Here is a 20116-nt window from a genome sequence, read left to right as displayed (position 1 = left end):
CTAGTGCACAAGCTCCTGAGGCCAAATGACCTTGAGGTCAGAAGAAAAGCTGCATTCCTCCCCTGATCTCAGAAATACAGGCTGGAAGAATAACCTAAAGTAGCACATTTATACTGTCATCCAACTAGCAGCTGCAACATATCAGAAATAAATATGCAAACCAGCACAGAAGAAGGCAAAAAAGGGCACAGCCATCTTTTTCTGTGTGCAAATCAGACCTACGCCTGGGTAAAAACCAGCCAGGGATCGAACCTGGGACCTTCTGCATGCAAAGCATATGACTACACTCCTGAGCTAGTAAAGCCCTTCCCAAATTAGATGCCCCATGCCCCATTTAATTAAGGGGGTTGTCAACTTCTCTCTTTGGCCATAATGCAGTGGCAAGACAGCTGATTTGCACACAGGAGGCCTCAAGTTGTCTCCAGCTAAAAAGGAGCCCAAGCAGCTAGGTTGGGAAAGACCTGTGGTTTGTTCCGCTGCTAGTCAGAGTGTACAGACCCATGCTCTTACTCAGTGGGAGGCTGCTTCCAACGTATCCAAGGGGCAGTGGTCTGCTCAGCGACCCCATTTGTACCTGCAGAGGGTAAATGTCTCTATCCTGAGACAAGAGAACCACATAGCACCAAAGAAGCATCCTCTTTGCAAACCGGAAACTGTGCTGCAAAGGGGAATTCAGGTCTCACCTGAAAGTTGGCACTGCCGGGGTACGGAGCGCGGCATCAGGTTCCCGGCTTGGTGCAGGCACACCACGTTGGCTATCTCTTGCTGGCACTGTTTGCTGCTGGCTCTGGCTAACGCAGACAAGGCGTCCTTGCCGGCGATCTCACACTTGGGAGTGAAGTTGTTCTCTGTGGGCTGGGGCGCCCCTTCCACGCTGCCCGTGTCCCCGTGCTGGAAGACGGCTAGCTGGGCGTCGCCTCTGAGCTCCGTCAGGTTCCTTTGGCTTGAGGAGTCCAAGTAGACGGGGAACCGGCGCCCGGGTTTGTGCTTCCCCGTAACTGCTCTCACCACTTTGGCCACCAGGACTCCAGGGTTGTCCGGACGGCTCTTCCATCGCCCGTGCTTCCGGCTCAAGCTGCCCCTGCGGCCTGCTGAGCTGTCCAAATCCTTGGACCCTTCACCGTTCTGAAGCAGCTGGGCCTTCTTCTGCCGTCCCTTCTCCAGTTTCAATCACACACACACACAAGCAGAATAGAAATAAAAGAGGGAAAGAAGAATTAACTTCAGGGTCCATCTCCAGGCTACTTTGCAGCATTAAAATGAAAGTTATCAACACCCTTTCCATTTTCTAAAGGAGATGAGCTTTTTAATTAATGTACAAGAGCACATACATACATCAATTCATCTTCCCAGGAAACTCTGGGAATTGTAGCCATGGGTAAGGCGAATTCCCAGTTCCTGGGATTCTTTGGGAGAAGCCATGACTGTTTCAAAGAGGTAGAATACTGCTTTAAATGTACAGTGCAGATGGGGGCGATAGTTACACAGATAGTAACAAAGATAGCCGGTGCAGTGGAATGTCAGAGTAGAGCTAGGGAAACCTGGATTCAGATCACCACTTGGCTATGAAGCTAGATGGATTTGCCCATTACTCTTTCCCCCAGCTGAATCTACCTCACAGGGGTACTGCAAGGATAAAAAGACCAGGGATGGGGGGGGGGAGAGAACCATATACACCACCCTTTGTGGTCCTTGAAAGAAAGGCAAGGTGTAAGAGCAATAAATAAATAAATACGTATTTCTCTATTAATGGCATGTTCATCTATATTTAATGTAAATCAGATCCATACCAGATACATATTATTAGATTCACAGAATTTTGCAAGAGGCATGCATTTACAATTCCAAAGAGAGAAAAATCTGCCTCCTCTGCCATCCTACACATGTTTTACTCCAAAGGAAGACCGACTGAGTTTAATAGGACTTAAACCCATGTAAATGGACACAGGACTGCATAGGAACCCGTGACCCTCCAGATGTTGTTGGGACTACTACTCCCATTGTTCTGACCAATGGCTTCTGACCATTGATTGTGCTGGTTGAGTTGATGGGACTTGGGAGTTCAACTTGGGAGGGCACAAGTCCCCCATCCCTGCTCTACAGCTTTTCATTGATTGGGATTCTTCACTCCATTCCATTCTGCCTCCCTCAGTTTTCCTCCCCTCCCCAGCAAGCACTCAGCATTCTGTGGCCACTGAGCATGCTCAGTCCACACTGCCCCCCCCCCATTTTTTGACCCCATGAGCTCTCTCTCTCTCTTCCTAAACATTTTCCTACATCTGCAAACCTTGGGAGTGCCCCAGAGCATGCCAACACTCCCCGCTTGTTTCTTCTTGGCCCCATAATTCTGGCTACAGTCCTATTGGCACTCAGCAGCTGAGTTCAGTCAGAATGATTAAGCCTAGCTGATTTTAGATAACTATTAGCAGGCAAAAACAATCCCCTCCACCCCAGTTCTCCTTCCCTATGGTTGTTGGTTTTTTTAATCTGCTTTTGTTGTGGGTTAAAATACGGGTGCTTATCCACAAAACCATTTGTTCTCTGGCCAGTATGCATTTCTCCCTTTCCATTATGAGAGCAAATGTCTTCTTTCTTTAGTTGTGTTTCTTTTCTTTTCCTTTTTTCCTAAACAAGACCAAACTGCGTTCTCTTCCACAACAAGGCAAACATCTTAGAAGTGAAATGGACTGGACCCAGCACAACATGTGGGTGGATCTGCAGAAAGGCACCCTTCTCCATTCAGCTTACGAGACACGGAGAAACAAATGGATTCAAGGCAGAGGGACAAAGGTCACTTGCCCTCCCCACAAGGTTCCTCCCCCCATCCCACACATTATGTTTGCACAGCTAGCAAAGCACCCAAGCTGGATGGCGCTAGTCATGGCCGCTTCTTTCGCTTTAAAGAAAGAATGCTCAGTATGCCGTCTTCCTCATGTCTGAACTCAACGGTTTAATTGGCTCACCCACATCATCCAGCTTCCAGACACGGCGAGGCACTGAGAAGCTGTGCTGTTCTCCCCCCCCCCCCCCCAGCTGCCCATGTTGGTTCGCAGGAGCAGGCTTGTAAAAGTAATCTAAGAGACAGCAGAGCTGTCTGACTGGTTTAGCAATACCTTGGTAGATTCTAACATGCCAAGCTGAGGTATCTCTGACAAAAACAAAACAAAACCCCTCCTCACCTGAAGGAGTATGAGCATCCTCCTTCACACAGGGACCTTTGACTGAAATTTCCTCCCGCAGGCATTAGTTGCTAGGTGTTTCTCCCGAAAGGATGAGAGAATTTCCATCGGAAAAATCACTAAAGGGAGATGACCCTGCGTGAAAGGTCTACTCTATTATGACCACGCACTACGTTCAACCAGAACCCTCTTCTTTTCAAGCTGAGCAGCTAGATAGAAGAACAGAACTGCCGAGTTGGAAGGATCATCTAATCCAGAAGTTTTCAACCTTTTTGAGTCCATGGCTCCCTTGACCAACTACATTCTTTCTGCGGCACCCCTGTGGGGCTCAGGAGCCCAGTTACATCACCCCTTTCCTGCAGAGCTGGCAGCCTCTCACCCCTTTTCAAACACCCTCCCTTGTGCAGTGTTTCCTCAGCCTCCTCTCCCCTCTCCCTCGTAGCACTCTGGACAGGCGCTGCCACTACCCCTAGTCTCTGAGCTGCCCCCCTGCCCCCAAAAGAGGTGCCTCCTCACACTGCTCCACAGGGGCCTGGGACTTGTTTGTCCATTCCCAACAGCAAGGGCTGGTGGACTTGCTGACTGGGCTCCCTCACCCACTTGCTTGCTTACTCCAAGGCCGCCTCAGCTCCTGGCATCCAGCACTCCCTGACCAGCCCCAGAGGCACCATTTGCCTGCGGACCTTGTAGCCAGGGCTGCTGCAACTAACAGCTGTGCAAGCCTTTGGGAGGGAGAGACGTGAGAGGGCATGAGAAGGCGGAGGGAAGGAAAGAGGTATTGCCAGCGGCACCCCTGACCATCATTCAAGGCACCCCAGGGTGCCAAAGCACATTGGTTGAAAACCACTAATCTAGTCCAAACTCCTGCAATATCTAGTCCAAACTCCTGCAATTCAGGAATATATACCGTAGCTGTCCCATATGGGGATTGAACCTGAGACCCTGGTGTTATCACCACCAAGCTCAAACCAATTGAGCTATCCCAGCGCACATAGGGGCACACTTGAGCTTGCCACTCCAAATCCATTAACCGCCCCTCAAAGTGTTTTAATTGGTGAAGCACTAAGAGAGGGAACATCATCAGTACAGCACCAAGAAAAACAAGAGGATTGTAAATTCTGAACTTCCCGATTCTGGCTCTAGACTCAAGAGTACTTTATGGAGCTGGCCCTGAGAAGAAGAGGAGTCTGGATTTGATATCCCACTACCCCAAGGAGTCTCAAAGCTGCTAACATTCTCCTTCCCCTTCCTCCTCCACAACACTCTGTGAGGTGAGTGGGGCTGAGAGACTTCAGAGAAGTGTGACTAGCCCAAGGTCACCCTGCAGCTGCATGTGGAGGAGCGGAGACACGAACCCGGCTCCCCAGATTATGACTACACCACACTGGCTCTGTAGGGGTGAGGAACCTGTGGTCCTCCAGGTGTTGACGTGGTCCAGGGGAAGTAGTACTGGTATGTGTAGTACTCTTCAATTGCTGTTGGACTCATATGCTCTCAGCCAGCATGGCTGACGGTCAGAGAGGATGGGCTGACGGTCAGAGAGGATGGGCAACTTCTGGAGGACACCACAATATGTCCAACACTATCTAGAGCAGCAGTAGGAACCTTTGACACATCAGATGTTGAAGAACTACGACTCTCATCAGCCCCAGGAAGCACAGCCAATGGCCTGGGATGATGGGAGTTGTAATTCAGCAGCATCCGGAGAGCCACAGGTTCCTCACCCCTAATCTAGAGGACCACAGTTTCCCCACTCCTGCCCTAAATAATTAACAGCCAGATCAGTCACAGCAGACAGCATTTACCCCAGATGGGCCATCCTTTCTGATGCCCACCTTCTTCAGGAAAAGTTCCTCACTTTCTAGACAGAGCAGGGATGGTCATGCTAGCTCCTAAGAAAGAACTCCCAACGTTCGTTTTAGAGGAGTGTCTTTGTGAGGACCAACCAAAATGTCACAAAGTAGTGGCAAAGTCTTCCATCAGGCAAGATGTTATACAAAGCAGGTGGTCAGGGGACAACAAGAGAGTAAGGAAGGAGGGTGGGAGCTTTGAAGCTCTGCTTTCCAGTTGGCATTTAACTGCTAGTGGCACACAGAAGTATGAAAGGGGACCTACCAGCCATGAAGATGGTGAATGTTTTTTAAAACTGTCACTTTTCCACACACTGGAAGGAAGTGTATTGTGACTGCAGGGACAATGAGTGTGACTCTCTCCCTCCCTCTCACACACAATTCGCTCTCTCCTAAGAGATTATTAATTTAGCATGCCTTTGAAGTGACCTTGCGATCAGTTCTGAATTTATAACTTGGGTTGCAGAATTACGGTATCCCTAAAGGGGGGGGGATTTCCTCATCACAATAAGTCAGTTGAACCTGATTGAAACTAAATAGCTTCTATTAAGTAATCATCCTTGCAGAAACAAAGGATGAGAGAGGGAAAGAGACTATTTGTCAATCTTCATGTATATGGCAAAGCAGCATGGCTGCACATGATCCTTTAGGTTAGACTAAGGATGGGGAACCTGTTGCTTGTCAGATGTTCTTGGATGGACTTCCAACTCCCAGCCAGGTGGCCAATCCTCAGGAATGATGGGAGTTGCAGCCCAGAAACATCTGGAGGGTCAAGGTCCCCATCCCTACATTAGAATGTAAAAAACGTCTCTGCCATTTGGGCCAACTTCCTGTCTCTCTGCATTGCCCAGGGCTGGCTGTTTCAGTACAGTACTGAAAAAAACACAGATCAGAACAAGCAAGGAGGTGTGATCAAATGCCTCCTTTCCCAAACCACCAGGTCTAGTGTGGTGCTGTATCTCTTTACAGTTATCAACTAATTGCCATGTATGGATCACACACACACACACACACTGCCTATGTCTGCTTTGATTTCAATTGACAATGGATTTCTGACTCATCTCGTATTTTTTTTTAACTCTCCCAAATGCATATCTAAAGAGGTTGCTCCTTTTATGCATGCTGATTTCCTTCACCGAATTTCTTCTGCTCATCTGCCACCCCAATGCTCCAGTTTAACTCAAGTGCCCCATGTGTTAATTCCCCATGGTTTCTTACTGCAGTGACCCACACATTTTTGTGCTCTGCTTGGAGGTGTTCCACGACCATACCAAGACAAAATGCTTAAAGTGAATCTGGTGGTGGCAATCTCTATGACTATCATCAAAGGGTCAACTCTGAAGTACTTCAAGAGCTACGTACGTGACATTCATGTGTAAAAATCATAGCGCATTACTTGAACGTGTCAAGTCTCTTTAAAACCAAACATGACTTCTCCAGCAACTGCTTTCGCATGAAATACACCCTCCCCACTCTGAACCAATGCAAACACTTGCAAAAGCAAGGATGCTAAACTGGAATAAACCCTCAGGCAAGTCGGTTCACATGAACGCAGCTTCAGAAGCAGTGTCATTTTATATGTGAATCATCAGCAGGACCATGGAATGAATACAATTATTTCCCATAACCTTAGTTAATGTTACACAGAGTAACTGGTTAGGAGAGCCAACAATGCTCTTAAAGACTGCACTTTGGATGTGTGTGGGATGACTGAATTCAACCCGCTTACCTCTAAACGACTACTTGAAGTCAAAGGTGGTAAGATATTGAGCTGGTTACACTTCCCTGTTTGTGTAGTACACACTGTAATCCTGTAGCCAAGGGAGGCACAGTGGACCAAGGGTCAGGACTCTTTATTTTGCTACACAACCCTCAATTTCTGAAGAAGTGTGCATGCACATGAAAGCTCATACCAAAATAAAAACTTAGTTGGTCTTTAAGGTGCTACTGAAAGATTTTTTTTATTTTGCTTCGACTCAGACCAACACGGCTACCTACCTGTAACTCAATTTCTCTGTAACTGCTAACAGGGAGAGCTTTTATAAGGGAGGGAGTCCTACTGGTAAGGTCCAGCTGGGGTTTTTGGTTCCGCAGGTGGCCAATCTATATTGTAGGGCAAGGAAATGGGACCCCTAAGGAAACAGAGGTGGTCTTAAAACTCACGGATCCTGGAATGCACCCCCTCCATGGAGACCAGGGAGTGAAAGGCTGAGAGAAAATAAACCAATTTAGGGTGACATGCTTATTGAGAATTCAGCCTGATCTAGTCCAACCCCCTGCAATGCAGGAATCTCAGCTAAAGCATCCATGACTGATGACCATCCAACCTCTGCTTAAAAACCACCCAGGAAGGAGAGTCCACCACCTCTTGTGGGAGTCTATTCCATTGCCAAACAGCTCTTACTCTCAGAAAGTTTTTTCAAATGATTAGTCAGAATCTCCTTTCTTCTAACTTGAAGTCATTGCCTCAAGTTCTACCCTCAAGAGCAGGAGAAAACAAGCATGTGACAAGCATCCCTCTTCCATGTGACAGGCCTTAAGATATTGGAAGATGGCTATCATATCTCCTCTCAGACACCTCTTTTCCAGGCTAAACCTATCCAGCTCCTTCAAGCACTCCTCGTAAGGCTTAGTTTCCAGACCCTTGATCATCTTGTTTGCCTTCCTCTGCACACATTCCAACTTGTCAACATCCTTCTTAAATTGTAGTGCCCAGAATTGGGCACAGTATTCCTAGTGTGGTCTGACCAAGGCAAAATTGAGTGGTAGTATTACTTCCCTGAGGGACGTGGGTGGCGTTGTGGTCTAAACCACTGAGCATCTTGGGCTTGCCGATCAGAAGGTCAGGGGTTCGAATCCCCATGACTGGGTGAGCTCCTGTTGCTCTGTCCCAGCTCCTGCCAACTTAGCAGTTTGAAAGCACGCCAAAAGTGCAAGTAGATAAATAGGTACTGCTCCGGCGGGAAGGTAAACGCCGTTTCCATGTGCTGCTCTGGTTTCGGTGTTCCGTTGCACCAGAAGCGGCTTAATCATGCTGGCCACAAGACCCGGAAAAACTGTCTGCGGAAGTGGACAAACACCGGTTCCCTTGGCCTGTAAAGCAAGATGAGCACCGCAACCCCAGAGTCGTCTGCGACTGGACTTAACTATCAGGGTCCTTTACCTTTTTATATTTCCTTGATCTGGACACCATACTTCTGTTGATGCAGCCTAAAACAGCATTAGCTTTTCTTTCCTTTTTTGCTGCTGCATCACACTGTTGACTCATGTTAAGCTTGAGGTCCACTAAGACCCCTAGATCCTTTTCGCATGTACTGCTAGTAAGCCAGGTGTCCCCCATCCTATCTTTGTGCAGCTGATTCTTCCTTCCTAAGTGCAGAACATTACATCTGTCCCTATTGAAATTCATTTTCATTTTGACATTTGTGTCAAAGCAAGCAGTACCCCACACTTTCCAGTGGATTTCCATCCTTTACTTATTACAGAAACTCTGACCTTTTCGGGGACCTCCACAGCAACTGTAATTCTGGAATCACCCCTAGATGAATGTACTGCAGAAGCAGTAATGTTGGTCTATTAAGAAATAATAATAATGGCATGGTGACCAACCTGGACTCTGGCTTTCACAATAACTAGCTTTTTCTGATTTTCACATATGCCTTGCTGGTTAGCAATCAACCCAATCAGCCAACATCTGCCATGCTTTTTTACCAGCAGTTCTGGTTTTTTGTTTGGAACAGACTAAACACAAGCAAAGTCCTTTTAGAAAAAGAAAAAAAATCCACAACTTCCCCTGGTTTCCTCTTCAAGCATGCATCAGAGAGAGAGAGAGAGAGAGAGAGAGAGAGAGAGAGAGAGAGAGAGAGAGAGAGAGAGAGAGAGAGAGGCCAGAACTGGGCAGAGATAACAGCTCATTAGTCACCAGGCAAAGCCATCTGTTCAGGGACTTATAAATCTGTTTTCTCCACAATGAAGGTGAGAGCTGAGGAGGGAGGCTGGCAAACACCTGAGGTTTTGCTCTCTACTCAAATACAAACATCCTGCCAGGGGCAGCCAGGCACCTCCGTTAGGAAGGAAATGCTTCCATCCTTTTGGAAAGGATGGCGCTTGCCTTCAATCTTTGGCTCAGGAAGCAAGGAGGAACACATGCTTCAGGAGCCTGCAGCACAGGATATTTTCTCCCTGCCTGCCTGCCCTCTCTGGAGCAAAGGGTTTTTGTTTACTCGGAGAGCTGAACTCCCGGCAGCACTGAGGCAAGTGTCTCTACTCCTTTCCAGCATGTTGCCCTCTCACAGTCAAGCCCACTGCATCGTACTTCCAAATGAAGACACCCCTAGAGACAAATATGTTCTCCCCACCTCGCGCATCCTGGAAGAGAAAGAGTGACGAGACAAGGAAGGCGAGACAGGCTGCCAGAACACCTGTCCGCTGCTCCCCCCTTCTGCAATCTGCACAGCTGAGCATTAAGAATGGGACTCCTAACTGGTGGCTGTTGCTGGCAGATCCATCTCTCCCAGAAGCAGCTCTTAATCTAGCCTGTGACAGGTGAGAAGGCATCCCTCATCTCCCTCTCCTTCCTTCAGCTGCCAGTTAATGAACTCAGTGGCGCCTAATTGCTGCACGGTGCCAGAGCAATCCCTTCTGTTCGACCCACAGAGGAAGGAAAACAAATTACTCCCAACTTCAGTTTAACACTTCGACAGAACTTTTTGGCAAAGTCTCTGCTTGCATGGATTCCCCGCTGCTCATCGGGACAGGCGCTCTTATATTTCCAGACCCTTGTCGCCATGTTGCTTCATCTTCGCCATTTCAACTTGCTGGTAAGACCAACAGATTCTCACGGGAACTCTCAAGACATCCCATACTTCCAGGAGATATACAAAACAGGTTATCATCTGCGTCCAGGTGGTACTCTGCCACATTGCCTGCGTTGCTGCAAGTCACAGCCCAAATTTTCACAGGTCTTTGGAATTACTTTAGTGTGGATTTGACCACTCACCATCAAAATAGGTTTGTTATAGAGTACCAAACATGCATGCCAGGCTTAACTGGACAGCTACCTTCTAACACAGGCATCCCCAGACTACGGCCCACGGGCCGGATACGGCCCGAAGGACACAGTTATCCGGCCCGCAAAGACCCCCGCCGCCCACCCACTCTTACCGGCGCGGCTGCCCACTTCCAGGTCCCAGGAGTACCAGAAATAGCTTGCGCACATTGCAAACATCATTTCCGGCGCACCTCTGGGTTGGAGGAGGCCCGTGTGCATGCGCACAAGCTATTTCCGGTGCTCCTGCAACCCGGAAGTGCACCGGATATAGTGTGTGCGCGCGCGCGTATGGGCGCACGCTCCCTCGCCCTCCGGCCTGCCTCACAATCGGCGCTGCAGGCACCAGCCCAAAGCGGGGTAAGTTTGGAGACCCCTGTTCTAACAAAGCGGTAACCAATATGGTGCCCTTTGGATGTTTGACTGACTACAGCTCCCATCCAGAGACAGTGGAGAAAGCCAGAGATACTCTTCATGAGTTTTGGGGTGAAAGTGTAACATACCCAAATACAACCAAAACAGCAGGAGATTAAGATCCACTATGATTTTTTTTTTTAAAAACAAAACAAAACTGGGATTTTTTTAAAAAATGATGCAGCCTGTGGAAGCAAATAAAAGATGCAAGTGGTACCCAGAACAGAAATAAATTAGTAGAGACTGGGGATAGGCAAAGGGGTGGTGGTGGAAATAAGCCAGGCTGGTTCTGGAGCAGGGCCCCTGAGGTCTCCGACAGGGGACATGAGTTAGGAGCTGGGATGGCGAACCCACGGCACAGACCAGGCAAGGAACATAGGTGGCGCTGTGGTCTAAACCACTGAGCCTCTTGCGCTTCCCGATCAGAAGGCCAGCGGTTCAAATCCACATGACAGGGTGAGCTCCCGTTGCTCTGTCCCAGCTCCTGCCAACCTAGTAGTTTGAAAGCACGCTGGTGCAAGTAGATAAATAGGTACTGCTGCGGCGGGAAGGTAAACGGCGTTTCCGTGCACTCCCGCTTCCATCACTTTGTTCCGTTGCATCAGAAGCGGTTTAGTCATGCTGGCCACATGATCCAGAAAGCTGTCTGTGGACAAACACCGGCTCCCTCAGCCTGAAGTGAGGTGAGCGCCGCACCCCATAGTCATCTTTGACTGACTTAACTGTTGAGAGGTCCTTTACCTTTTTACCTTACAGACCAGGCCCACAAGCTGCTTGAAGTGGCCTGCAAGCCCCATGGCAAAATCGGCAGCACTTCTTCCTCTTATAAAGGGGCCTCTCTTGCCCCTTTTGTGCAACGGCTCCTAGGAGGGTTTTAGCAGTCAGGAAATAGGAATAAGCACCCTGACTTAGCAATGGGAGTACACAAGAAGGACGAGAGACAAGGTAAGCAGAGGGTTTTCCTTCCAATTGCAGGGCTGGGGGAAATCATAGGTAGCTAGCTGCTCAAAATTGCTGGCCACTAGGAACTGGAAATCTTGTACCACTGTGCTACTGGCATTTAAAACCAAAACCCTGCCACACAGCTGTTACAAATTGAAGCTTGGGTTCAGAATTCTGCCTCCTAGCACTGCTGCATGCAACCAAAGTGTTTGATTCCATACTTTCAGCATGACTGTGGTTTCTGGACTTCCTTATTTTGTGACTAACAGACCCCAGCACAGTGCTTATTCTGTGTCTAATTACATCCGTTTTTACCAGCACTCCTATTTTTTGGCATCATATGAGCCACGTCACACCATGTACAAAATGTATAGCCCACTACTTATGATAATCACACATGCATGTAACAGGCTACAGCTTCTCACTGCACATAAGCTGTAATCACATATGAATGTGGCTTTCCACACATAGATATTGTGAAATGTGTGAAGTGGCCCCCGAGTTCCACAGGCTAACCGTGTTCTTTTGTGTTTAAAAGTACTTTCTTTTGTCTGTCACCTGCTGATTTGTGAAAACAGTGGTACCTCGGGTTACAAACGCTTCAGGTTACAAACGCTTCAGGTTACAAACTCCGCTAACCCAGAAATAGTACCCCAGGTTAAGAACTTTGCTTCAGGATGAGAACAGAAATCGTGCTTCGGCGGCGCAGCAGCAGCAGGAGGCCCCATTAGCTAAAGTGGTGCTTCAGGTAAAGAACAGTTTCAGGTTAAGAACTGACCTCCAGAACAAATTAAGTTCTTAACTAGAGGTACCACTGTACAGTATAGGAAGCTGACATATACCAGTCCAGACCATTTGTCCATTAAGCCCAGCATTGCCTACTCTGCCCGGCAGCAGTTCCCATGGGGACTCAGGCAAAGAAAGGTCTTCCCCATCACCTGCTATCTATTCTTCTTAGTTGGAAATACTGAACCTGCGACTTTCAAAGCATGCAAAGCATGTACTCTCCGCCACAGAACTGCAGCCCCTCCTTCCTCCCGATGAGATGCCTCAATTATTGTGCCGGGGGCACACATTACGTAAGAACGAGGGCTTGCCCAATCTAGCTACCAGAATAAAGAATTAAAGAAAATACACATTATTTTCCTCCTTCCTTGTTCTTCTGCTGAAGCTGTGGCCTCCCCAGGCTTACAGACAAATATACCTCCCACAACGGTAAGAGAATTGATGTTCAAACCATCTGCCGTTACAGCATTGGTGCACTTGGAGTTGCATTTCTGTAGCCAACAAATACTAGACTCGTTCTCTGGGTCTTATGTACGTGTAGGGAAGGGGCTAGAACTCAAAGGGACCAACAGCTAGTTCAACCACCAGATCAATCAATTCAGAGTATAACGATGTGAACTGATAAAAAAAATTCCTTCAGTAGCACCTTAAAGACCAACTAAGTTTATATTTTGGTATGAGCTTTCGCGTGCATGCACACTTCTTCAGATACACATGAACTAATGTACATGATAGGCTCAGCATTAAGCTAAATCAGGCATCCCCAAACTGTGGCCCTCCAGATGTTTTGGCCTACAACTCCCATGATCCCTAGCTAACAGGACCAGTGGTCGGGGAAGATGGGAATTGTAGTCCAAAACATCTGGAGGGCCGAAGTTTGGGGATGCCTGAGCTAAATGCTGACAGCCAATATGGACGCTTTGAGATACTTTCAAAATAAGGGTCCAAGAATCTTGATGGATAGAAAAAGCATTGCAATTCATTCTTTTTGTTTCAGAATGTTTTCTTTTCCTCACCCAAGTATGTGCCAGGATGCAATATTGAAAGGGAATTCTGCCCATTTCCTTTGAGAATGCCCTCTGATATAAATAAGATCAGCATAAAGTATTCATGGAGATGCTTCTTATTTCTCTAAATTTGAACACGGGGCAGATGTTTTAGATGAGACTAACAACATGATACTGTATGGACATGCTTCAGGTACCTGATGCTCCCATAGCCACATCACAACCATGTTTACTGAAGAGTGCTGCACAGATAGGGCTTACTTTCAAGCCTTGTTTTATGCTTAGGAGGAGTGGAGCCTGATCCAATATATGGGCCCCCCTCTAAAAAACATTCCATTTATTTCAAGAATGGGACTTCTGTGTGCACAGGATTGCAGTCTCGGGTCATTTGGACATTTTTGTTTAGCTTTCATACAAACAATAGACAGGCTTCTATTTATCCCCCAAAGCATGCACAAAAAACATGCCCAGACAACAAGAAGAACAACATATTCAGCCCTGACAATAAATAGCTGCATCTACCTGTACTTCGCCTGTGCTTTGGAGACAGCCATTTTTATTGTTATGAACTGCTAAGATGAAAGTAAGAAAATGTCACCCTTCTAACACTGACAAAAGATGTTTCTTTTTCAATTCACCCCATCGTGCTGAAGCCTGGGTTTTATATAATATAGAGAGAAACCTCCTTTAAATTGTTCTTTGAAAAGAACAGTCTCCGCTTCTTGTCCCAATGTCCATTGCTGCAACATCTAGATCTCTTTCAGTGAAAAACATGGCCCACAGTAAGACCAGTTGACCCTACTTAGATTTTGAATCGATTCTTTAGTAGGAATCTTTTGGATCTCCCCACTGCCCAGCTTCCACTATATACTTAGCAGCAACCTATCATCTTGTGATAATGTGTGCTCTGAAATAACCTGAACCTCAAAAAGTTAGGAAGGCAGGCAAAAAGGAAGCAGCGATCAAAGGGGAGATTTCTAAAAACAGAACCAGAGCCAGAAGCAGCTGCTTTAAGCAGAAGCTAGACAGTCCAATGGGTAAATTTAACCATCTCTTCTGGGAAGACAAAATAGAGCTGCAGGCTGAAATAGCGCTTCTGCACACCATGGAAAGAAACCCCAGATCAAAAAGGTCTTAGGAGAGGGACTGATTTTGCGGCATTTAAAATCAGAGCACATCATTGCTACAACTTCATAATAAAGTCTGTGGCACTTTGGAGAAAAAAGACCAGTGAATTATAAACTCAAACCAGGTGTCATAACTGGGCTTTAAATGCAGGTCTGCTCATGAAATTTTTATTTTATTTTTAGAGTTAATTCAGGCTGTGATCCTATACTCATTTACCAGGGTGGATGGGACGTGCTTCTGTGCAGGCTTGCATAAAAGACTACACTGCCTATTAGAGGCAAATTGGACAGTTAATTTTACAGAAGCTTGTCAATAGGCTATTCAAATATTTTGCTTGTAATTGATTAAAGTTACATGTCAGGGTAGAATTCATTTTATGGCTATTTTACACAAACAGCAGTAAATGAATGCTGACAAGTTGTCATTTGATAAAATCTTCTTGCAAATTTATCACCGAGTTTGTACCACTTCAGAATGCAGCTGGCGGCCGGGGCTTGGAGGTGGGGATCATGATGTGACCGAAAGCTCCTCTATGTCAAGAACTCCCCAGCCACAAAAAATGTGGCATGGAGAAAACTTATTGGCTACCTTTCTGAAGCGGCACCCCCAAGAAAGCTCTACTATGTGATTCTTCTTGAACATGTAAACTGGTCCCAAAGCTACACTGCTGCCTACATGGTCAAGCAAAAGCCACCCACCTCCATCTCCTCAAGGTAACAATTCAGTGGCCATAAAGTGTGAGTCTACCTTACTCAACACCTGATCTCTCACTGAAGAAGACCAAGGACTTGAAGAATCAGGCAGACATCGTAACAGGAGATTCTTGTGCAAAGTCTTCCACCATTTATTTATGTCTCGGCATTATGGCTTGTCCAGTTGCAATCAGCCAGGAAGCAGCATGCACATATTTTAAAAGATGCTGCACTCAGCTTCACTAAACTTGTTAATGGGCTCATGTTCTCACACAATGCATTGGGTGGATGCCCTGTCCTCTGTACAAAAATGTCAATTATATTTTCCCCCTTTTTCGCAGAATTGGAGGGAAACAGCATGAGATCAGGCAGCCAACTACAGACTATATATGGACAAGGGTGGAGAGTTTCCAAAGATCTTTCTCTTTCTGTTTTTAGAGAACATATTATTAAGATGCCTATAACATCCGATTTCCCAAACCAGGGAGTGAAAATAGATCTCCCATTGCATGCACTATGCCAGATGTGTGTGGTAGAGACAGGAGGGATCTAGTCTATCTAATCCAGACAGACCGCGTCTGCCACAGTAAGCTGTTTCTTACATAAAAGCAGCAAATCTAGCTCAAGATATAAAGCAGATGTTCTGCGCCAACAGACTTAGGGAGCTGAAAATTCCAGTGGGACTTTGAAAAGCCTCCCTAAAGATGATCAAGAACGTCAGAAAAAGCACTTCAAACTATGCAAATTTGTATGAGTAACTAAAAGGTTCACTATCTTAGCCTGAAGCAACTCAACTTCTTTAGGTGTTCAAAAGTATTTACAAGCATTAGACCGGTGTGTGTGTGTGTGTGTGTGTGTGTGTGTGTGTGTGTGAGGAAACTGTGAGCCTTCTCATTCCCATCATCCCTGACCACTGGCCATGCTGGTTGGGGCTGATGAAAATTGAAATCGGAATCCTACAACAAATACAAGACCACTGATTGCCTAGCCCTGCAATAAATGAAAACACATCCTTCTCCTCCCCCCTGAATTTATGCTAAAGTCAGACACCACAGGAACAGCAGAATGGTTCAGCTTTGCGGTGTTTCAGTTCCCTCATACCTTCAGATACCTCAGGTATCTGAAGAAGTGTGCATGCACACAAAAGCTCATACCAAAATAAAAACTTAGGTGGTCTTTAAGGTGCTACTGGAAGGATTTTTTTTTATTTTGTTTCGACTACGTCAGACCAACACGGCTACCTACCTGTAACGTAACCAAGTGGTCATTTCTATAACATTCAAATTTACTTCTTCAGTAAACTTGAGGTGGAAATGCAGACCTACTCTGGAAACAGTTCAATGTGTGTCCAGATCAGAGGGTAAAAAAATAAAACCAAGCAGAGAAGTAAGAGAATGGGTACATTTCTCACCTGATTTGACAGAGAAGGGGAAAACCCCAACTGACTCAAACTGTGAAAGCATGGTCACGTGCACAAATAGGTGTGTCACACTCTTTTTGTTTTGCTATCGACCAAAGCCTGGCATCTTCCCCATTCCTCCAGGTTTGTACAGACAAGAGAGAACTGATTTCTGCCCCTCCCATTTCCAAAGTGGAAATGGTGCAAACTAAGTTGTCCATCCCCACTTCTAAAGGTCAGGATCCTACAGCTGCTATGCAGGGGCTGATCTTAAGTACGGTAGCTCCATGCAGTGCCTGTTACCATGTGCTGAGCCGCTTTGCATGCAGCAGCTCAGCCCATTCAAACAGTGAAGACTTAAAGTTGAAACTGCTTTTACCATCCCATGGTGAAAACAATCAGATTCACATGGTGATTTTCTACTACACATAAACCGCTCACTGAGTGGTAGCATCTGCTTCACTGAGCGATTCAAAGTGAAGTAAGCCAATACAGAGTAAGATACAGCAGTCTGCAAACTTCCCCAGGTATTTCTCATTCCACCATCTCCATTTTCTGCTGTGGTACACCTCCCAAATACAGTGGAATGGGCACTTCTTAATGGCAAAGAATGGGATGCTCAGGTGGCATAAAGTCTCCCCTGAAAGCAGATGAATGGCCTTTGATAGGAAGTGCTGGACTTGACAGACACTTGATCTGATCCAGCAGGGCTCTTCCTCCGTCCTCCCCCCCCCCAGCAAAAAGTAGGTGCCAAACTCCGTCAAGTCTAAATTGCAATGCCAAGTAATACCAAGTAATGAGCACACTGAAGGCATACAATATATGGTATGTCTCCATAGCAAACACCCCTTACACATGCAGGTCCCCAACCCCCCCTCATGCCCAGTATCAGCTTCGAGCAACATGCCTTCCAGAGGAAGCCGCAACTAACTTGGGGAAGTGAGCGCCGCTGAACCCAGTCACTAAACTTCGGGGCAAACGTTCACACAAACTGGGCGGACCCCAAAAAACCCTGATGCATCACCCCACTACCTCCTGAGGCACCCTCTCTGCCGAAGACAGGTTTCCAATCGAAACATGACCTGTACACAGGCCCTGCCGTCGCACCCCACCCGAGTTACCCACCGCCACAAACGCGCGCAGCCGTCCCGACCTTGCCGCCACTTTGTAGTAGTTTCACGTAGCCCCCCATGGCACAGCCCGTCCATGGCGAGGTACCAACCTCGGGCCCGGGGCTACTCGCCTTGCTCCCGAAACCATCATTATATATATGTGTATATATATGTACGTATTTTTTAAAACGCATAGATCGGCATAAATCTTTCTCTCTTTCTGTGCATGCCTTCCGTGTCACCCTGATGTTCTAAAGAGCACCATCACCGCCACCCTTAAATCCCTCGCGCGCCCTCGGGTGGCTGACTGACCCGACCCGCCATCCCCGGAGCAGAAGCCACCCTGGACGGGCTCTGGGCACCGCTCCGCCCTCGGCGCCCCCTGGCCGCCCGAAGCCGGCTTCTCCGTGGCCCCGGGGGCTCTGCCCAAACCTTTTGGCTCGCCCTCCGTCGCGGGAGGCAGGCGCCGGCCGGCCCCTTGCCCTGCCCTGCCCTGCCTTTACCTCTCCCTGGTCCTCTTCCTCCAGGTTGCTGAAGCTCCACACCACCAGGCCCTGGATAAGCAGGATGGCCAGTGCCGTGGCGATCGCCAGCTTGTAGCGGCGGACCAGCTTCTGCACCCGGACGCTGGCCACCATCTTCATTCCAAGGCGGCCGAGGGAGAGGGAGAGGGAGGGAGGGGAGGGGAAGGAAAGAGACAGAGAGAGACAGAGAGAAGGGAGGAAGGAAGGAGGGAGGAGGGAGGGAAAGAAAGAAAGAGGGCGGCCGAGTCGAGAGAGCCCTGCAGACCGCGGGAGCGAGCACGTACGGCGTGGTAGGCGTCGAGCACCCGCACAGGAGGGGAGAGGGAGAGAAGCGAGAAGCTGCACAAGCGCCCGGGAGCTTTTTAAGGCGTCGTTGCAGAAGTCTGGGGCGGGAAAGAGGGGTGGCTGCCTGCTGCGGGCCGGCTGGGGGCCTCGCCTGTCTCGCAGAGGACGCTGCAAGTGAGCAGCTTAAGAAAGGATCCTCTCTCTTTCTCCTCCCACAGTTTCTGTGTGTGTGTGTTTATTTATTTTAATTAAAGATTTTCTTGGTTTGCCAAAAAGTACATGCCTTGTCTCTTTTTTCAGGTTGTAGAATCAATCTTTCTTTTTCTTTCTTTCTTTTGCCTTTGAAGTGAGAGCCTGTTTTCAACGCTCCTCTTCGCCTCCGGGCACAATATTTAGCAAACTAGCCCTTTGCACTTTTAAAACACGCGCGCAGCATTGAAGAAAACCTACATTCTGGCTGTGCTAAGAGGATGGGGGGGGGGGAGCTGCAGTTCAAACCACATTCAGCGACACCGACGACCCGGATGAGAAATGTGTGGTCCTTTATTTATTAGTTTTTATTTATACACTGCTTGGTTGTAAAACAAACAAACAAAGCAAAACAGTTCAAAGGGGTTTCCGAAAGATAAAAGGTAGAATCAAGGGGTGAAAATCACATACAAAAGATATAATTGCAGATTAAAATTACCTCAGCTTCCTAGAGGTTGTTGGGACTCCCAACTCCCATCAGCTCAGGAAGCATGGCCCATGGAGAACACAACAAAGGCAGGCCACAGAATTCTCCATCCCTGGGATAGAAGGTTGTTGGAAAGCAGTGGAAACAGGCGGACCGAATAAGGGCACTGGTTTTCCAGGGAGATACCAGGAAATAAGACATCGATTCAGTGTTTTGGTCACTCAGGGGTTTTCAGTTTCATCCAAAGGTTGGGGTTGGTTGGGCCTACTACTGGATGGGCTTCCTGATATATGTACAAGGGTGATAGTCTGATATAGCCATTTCCATGTGGTATGAAAATGGTGTGCTGCTTATGGAAAGGACCAGTGGGGTGTTGATATGTTTTTCCAGCCCAGAGAGATACTGCAGGCAGGAGTGGGGTCCCTCTTCAGTTGCCCATTTCCATGTTGCAAAAGTGCAAAGTGTGTTTGTCAGCCCTCTTCCAGCAGTTTTATTTCCTGTTGGTTAGATTGATACACACACAATTTAATCATTTCCAGTCTCAAATGGTGTTTGTTGGAAGGTTACCTCCACATCCCTCCTTTCTGCTCATTTCCTCCCTTGGCATTTTATTCAGCTTATAGTTTGGGGCCACGATCCAACAGTTAGGGTGCACTTCACTTCATTAAGATCTATGGGTTGGTGAAGTCAGAATAGACCCATTAAAATCACCTCATAGAAATAAGTTTTCTACGTCTGCTTCAGATTGCAGCCTTCATGTAAACAATTAGCATTCTACTGTCGTCTTGATTCTTTGCTGCCTTGGGGGGCGGCAAGTCCTGATTTGTTACTGGGTCAAGTTCAAGATTCTCCTTTTGTTATACAGTATAAAGACTTTTAGGCCTTGGGACCAGTTAACCTAACACCAGTACTTCAGTTGTGAATGAAAACCAGGTTCTGATAAAACAGAGACCGCCAATGCACGATGTTGTTGACTTCCCTTCAGCCCCCTCCAGCATTTTCAACAGTCAGGGGTGATGGAAGTGGTTGTCCAACAATTTCTGGAGGACACCACATTGGCTGCCCCTGTGATACC

At 47.4% G+C, this 20116-nt stretch overlaps 1 protein-coding gene across 3 annotated transcripts in view; it reads right to left on the bottom strand.

Annotated features, from left to right (window-relative positions):
- XYLT2 (xylosyltransferase 2) overlaps positions 1-18325 on the bottom strand; it is a 33452-nt gene extending 15127 nt beyond the window's left edge. For 2 of the 3 annotated variants that reach the window (XM_035104387.2, XM_035104389.2), the window contains exons 1-2: positions 18060-18325; positions 684-1158 (exon numbers count right to left, since the gene is read on the bottom strand). In XM_035104387.2, coding sequence (XP_034960278.2) covers positions 684-1158; positions 18060-18200 — 616 coding nt within the window. In that variant the 5' untranslated portion in view covers positions 18201-18325. The remainder of the gene's footprint in view (positions 1-683; positions 1159-18059) is intronic. The other variant, XM_035104388.2, reaches the window with a different exon arrangement.
- Positions 18326-20116: the final 1791 nt, after the last annotated feature.

Source organism: Zootoca vivipara, chromosome 2 (genome assembly GCF_963506605.1).
Source record: "Zootoca vivipara chromosome 2, rZooViv1.1, whole genome shotgun sequence".
In the NCBI taxonomy this organism is placed as follows: Eukaryota; Metazoa; Chordata; class Lepidosauria; order Squamata; family Lacertidae; genus Zootoca; species Zootoca vivipara.
This window is presented reverse-complemented; position numbering and strand designations above follow the sequence as displayed.